Raw genomic sequence first — 5,058 nt, forward strand, 5'->3', positions numbered from 1 at the left:
ACATTTGCCTTGAATGAGAATTTCCATGTCAATCATGAAAGTAAGTGCCATCCGCTAAAAAATAAGTAGCTATTTAGTCCCTTCTAAATTAATGCTTTCTTTTTTTAATATGGATTCCTCCAGGCTATGTTCGCATACTATTCCGTATTGCCCGTGGTCACAAATGGCACTCGAGCCTAAGTGGTTAGAACAAGACAACATTTAAAAGGTCAAGATAACATGAAAATGTTTTTAGGTTATTGGCAAAACTACTGTATGTGGACGGGTCGGCAGACTGACAATAGTTATCTGGTGGTGTCCTACAGAAAGAACCCAAGGGATCAAGTCAGGTGGTTGAGGGAAGGGAGGATTCACTTGATCGATGAGCTTTCCCCCCAAAGTCACAGCTAGGGCACTGCTGGAAGGAAGCTCTGCAGCAGCTTGGACTGAGCATTAGAGATTTCCTACCAGCTCGGCACAGGAAGTTGTTCCTGTGGCTCACCTGAGGGAGTTCCTGTTATGAAGCCAACGGGTGGTAGGTTGAAATGCAATTTCTGAGAGTGATGTAATCCTGGACACCACTCCATAGGCAATGATACTGGTGACCTGGTTACAACCTGCACTGTTGTTGTAGCCCCTCTGCTGGAGTTTTGATCACAAGAAAGAGAAGAAAAAAAAGAGAGAGTGGAATAATTTAAAAGGGGGAAAAAAAGGTTTCCAGTTTTCCTTTGTTTAACTGAAGTGTTTTCCTTTTCCACTTTATTTTAATACAGCGACCTAGTGCCTAACAGATGGAGACAGGACAGATGCACTACTGGGAGTGCCCATAAAACAGGTTGCTAAAATACAAATGGGGTAATTCTTTTTTTTTTTTTTTTTTTTTTTTTTAAATAAAGTAACCATTGTTGAAACCTCCCTTTACCAAAAGAATTTGCCCTTTGGTCTCCGGATAAAGCTGGGGGGAAAGAAAAGAGGACAGTAAAAAAAAAATCAAATACATTATCTGTACAAGAAAATCCCATTGTACTGTATTCATGCACGTCAGGAGCACAGACTGGCATGGTGGAATAGCAGAAATAGGTGTATATTTCAAGAGTTTTTAAAATTTGATGATAACTTCTCTGCATTTCTTAGGACTCTTCTCCCACTTCCCTCCCTCAAGTCTACTATAATACAGGTCAGAAAATTCTCTCTCCTTCAGTTCCCAATCCTCAGGAGTTGTTTAGAGTTAAACTTCCCAAATGAGTGACAAGTGGGGCTTCCAGCATACAGTACCTTAACATGGAGCAAGTGAGTGATACAAGCCATTCTTGTGTAGCCATTCTTGCGATCATCAAGAAACAAACAGAAAAATTCAGGGGATTCATCAGAAAAAGGGCATGAAGAGAGGGGGGTCTCCAGAAGGGAGTGGATATCAGTAAAACACACAGAGAAAATAAAAGGTTTGTTATGTGAAACACTGGTAACTGCAATTAAGAGAGAAAAGCCTCATTTCCATATCCATACATTTATTTAGCATCTTGTTTTCTTGGTCCTTATTACATTACTAAAGTAATATTTATCTGGCTAAGGAAGTGAGTTCCCTTTTTGTAGTGACAAACACATAACTTATTCAACGTTATGGAGCCAGAGTTCACTGCCAACCAACAAAGCACAATGTTGATAGAGTTGTTTGTTTTTTATAAGCTCTTTTCACCATTTGAAATGATACGCAACCACTTTCAAGATACATTCCACGGTATTATGTAACAGCTTTCCTAATTTGTAATGGATACATAGTTTTAGTTTTACATGTCAAGTTTTGCGTGAAGCATTTTATTATTTCATTCAGCATATGCCACTTATAAATAATTTGATCTTTTTCCCCCAGAGCTGCCTCTAGCATAGGGAAATAGCCTACTGACACTATAAAAGACCCTACCTTCCACTGGTATACATACCCTTCCATCAGCAGACAAAACACATAGACCGTGTGCCTGGCCCTATTTAATTCACAAATTGGCAGTTATAAACGTGCTACCCAGAATTTTCAATATAGACTGCACCTTTGATGAAAGGGTTTCACACAGCAGCCACTTGCAATAAAACATAAGCTAGCACCCTGTCCAGTTAGTGATTTGTGTTAGAAATGCTTGCTTTTGGCATGATTACTCTGGTATCCTTTATTCATGTGGTCCAAGTGAGTTGGTGGTCCTTAGACTAGCGAGTCAGGGTGCCTCTGTGCCAGAGATACTTGTCCATGAGAAGACCTGAGCATGTTCAGAGGACCAGTTCCTTTCATCCCACCAGATCTGCCCAGTTTACAGGTGCAAAAAAAGGGTGAGATTTGATGTCTTCAGCACCAGCTGCTCCAGCCCCAAGACGCTCCACAGGGTTAAACTGCAAAAGCTTAAAAGATCCACAAAATTTAAAATCAGTAAGAATGAGGACTATTACTTAAAAAGATCTAAGAATTAGATACATCACTGCCCGATCACATAGGCAACTTTTCAAGAACTCAAAGCACAATACATAAATATCTGTAAGATCCAGCAGACAGAATACATCACCTTCTTGGGAATTATTTCTTCATTTCACAGGCATGCACTTACACTCTGCTAACACTACATATTCTACCGTACAATCCTCTGGAAAACTGCATGCTTGGACTTCTATTCTCCAGAAGCTGTAACCTTATTTTAAAAGACAGACTCAACGCCATAGCTGGCATTGTAGAACTGGGTGTGCTGACTTCAGTATACAGTCACCCTTTCATTACCATCACAGTTAGGTAATACCACAGATGATGGACTTTAACTGTTCTCTGCTTGAAGTTTCATGAAAAGGTCACTGCAGTACTAGAATACTGTACCGTGGTACAAACAGCTTTTATTTTCTGAAGTGCTTCTATAGCGCTTTTCTACACAATCTTTAAAGTCTTATAGCAAATGTAAAAGCGAGATCTTGGTGAAAATTGGTGCAATAGCTTAATGGAAATTTGTTAAAATTAAGCAGCTTGTTTGCTTTTTACTGTCTATCTAAAAACCATACAGCATACTCACAAAGGCTCAGTTCACATGGAAGGAAAGTCTAGTATCTTTAGTTGTTGAGTTTAATGCTGATTGGTCTCTTTAAAGGGATTGTAAAGGAAATCATGCAAACAGTCTAATAAAGAGCCAGACAAATTTTTCTAGTCTTAGATGCTTGTTTTTTGTTGGGTTTGTTTGTTGTTGGTTTTTTGTTTTTTGTTTTTTGGGGGGGGGGGCAGGGGGGTTTAAATAAAATTTATTTTTCCTTTCGGTCAGAATGTTTCAGATCAAAAGTCAATCATACAGCTTCTTCTCCTAGATGTCATGATGAGGTAGTATGCCTTCTCATTTCAATGCATGCCAGTGTGTAGACCTGAGAGTAAAAAAAGACTATATACCCATATGCATTTTAATCAGCACTCTTGGCTCTACCATTTAAACAAATAATGTCACTGGTACAAGTAACTGTGTTACTTGGATGTTTTACACTGGCCAGCAAATGCACTTGCAATCACTGTCATTCTGTTGTCTGCTGAAATAGAATAAGTGATAGCAGTTGAAAAAGTGAACATGAATAATTTTTAATTTTAAAGTTTTGTGTTCCAGGACAAAAACTTTTAACCTTGGAAAGTAAGTGGCATCAGCAACTACTCTAGGTACCTACGTTATCTATTTCAACATTTTCTGTGCTTAGATGGCAAAATCTTGAAGCAACACACAACTTTGGTTGTATACAAAATACCAACCACAATAAAGAAATGTAGTTAATTCTTTTGGCAAAAGATATAAAATACAATTAAAGAGATCTTTGCTTTCCCTTTAGTGAAAAACACTTAAGTTAGCTAGATGAAGAAGTTAGTTACAGTGGAAGCTATGTGCCACAAGACAAAGTTTAGCATGGTCTTCCATGTAGCTGAACACTGATCCCTGCAAGTTATTTTGTAATGTTATGACCTGCATAACCTATGCGGGGGTGGAAGAGGAAAGTCACAATGACAAATTGCTAACCATGCCAGGAGACCCTTTCTTCCTTTTCCTGACAAAGCTTCCTCAACAATGAATGGTAGTTTCCTTGGACAGTGACACAACAGAAATTTGATTTACTAACCTATGGAGCTGAACCTCTATCCGCTAAGTTACCAGACAGCACTTGAGGGCTTAACCTGATCTGACACACTTCCTAATGGACATAGTGGTGACTGCTTTCTTTACACATAGGACCTTATTATCTATATGAAATAAAATTGGGCAGCTGCCTCAAAGCAAAGGAGTATTCTATCAGTCTGCGACCTCAAACTGTGAGTGGTAAGAAGTCTTTTGATTGGAATAGTTAAAAGTAGACCAAATGATACTAATCTAAGAATTGGACTAGAGGATTTATAGTTTTACAGCTACAGGAGTGTATGTGAGCCATTTCCTTCATTGCATATTGTTCAACTGTTACACTCTTGGGTGATGTTACACACATTGGTGCTACACTAGCACTCAATTTGGTGGCATATTGCAGCATGAAGTACGCTGGATTTATCTAACATCTAAATCTGCTTCCAACCTTCAATAGAGGATATGCTAAAAAAGATATCTACCTGTTGCAAAAAACAGATTATTCACTATTTAAAACAGGAGTTATATTCTTAACAAAGGATGCCATGAATATTTCTCCTTTCTTAAAGAGTAGTGACACATTCTCATTTATAGCAAAATCCTACAAGAGTTGCACGACACCTCTGAGATTTTCAAAAAAACATCAACTTTAGCTTACCTGTTCTCACCTTGAAGTCAATTCTTCATCTTTTACAAGATGTTTGGCATTTAAAAAACCAGATTATTCCAGAACAATACATTCATGCAAAATTCATTAGTGCTGGCAGGACAAGTACCGACATCCCAACAACCAGCTGTCTGTAGTTATATTTATTTTACCACTTCATTAGTTAGAAAAATGTTTGCACATATAGGCTTGCTTACATGTATAGGATAAATTCTCAGTTAAATTACCTGCTGAATGAGTGATCTGGCCTCCTCTGATATGTGATCTGGTACATTCAGAGAAGTGTGAGTGTTTATTCCT

The 5,058-nt window shown here is 38.3% G+C and overlaps 1 protein-coding gene across 1 annotated transcript in view; it reads right to left on the reverse strand.

The window, feature by feature from the left end:
* Positions 1–1,470: 1,470 nt before the first annotated feature.
* The window catches only part of RPS6KC1 (ribosomal protein S6 kinase C1), a 122,124-nt gene continuing 118,536 nt past the window's right edge, over positions 1,471–5,058 (reverse strand). Inside the window, exons 14-15 of the mRNA XM_014522320.2 lie at positions 4,986–5,056; positions 1,471–2,367 (exon numbers count right to left, since the gene is read on the reverse strand). Coding sequence (XP_014377806.1) covers positions 2,257–2,367; positions 4,986–5,056 — 182 coding nt within the window. The 3' untranslated portion in view covers positions 1,471–2,256. The remainder of the gene's footprint in view (positions 2,368–4,985; positions 5,057–5,058) is intronic.

This window comes from Alligator sinensis, unplaced genomic scaffold (genome assembly GCF_000455745.1).
Source record: "Alligator sinensis unplaced genomic scaffold, ASM45574v1 scaffold1277_1, whole genome shotgun sequence".
NCBI lineage: Eukaryota > Metazoa > Chordata > Crocodylia > Alligatoridae > Alligator > Alligator sinensis.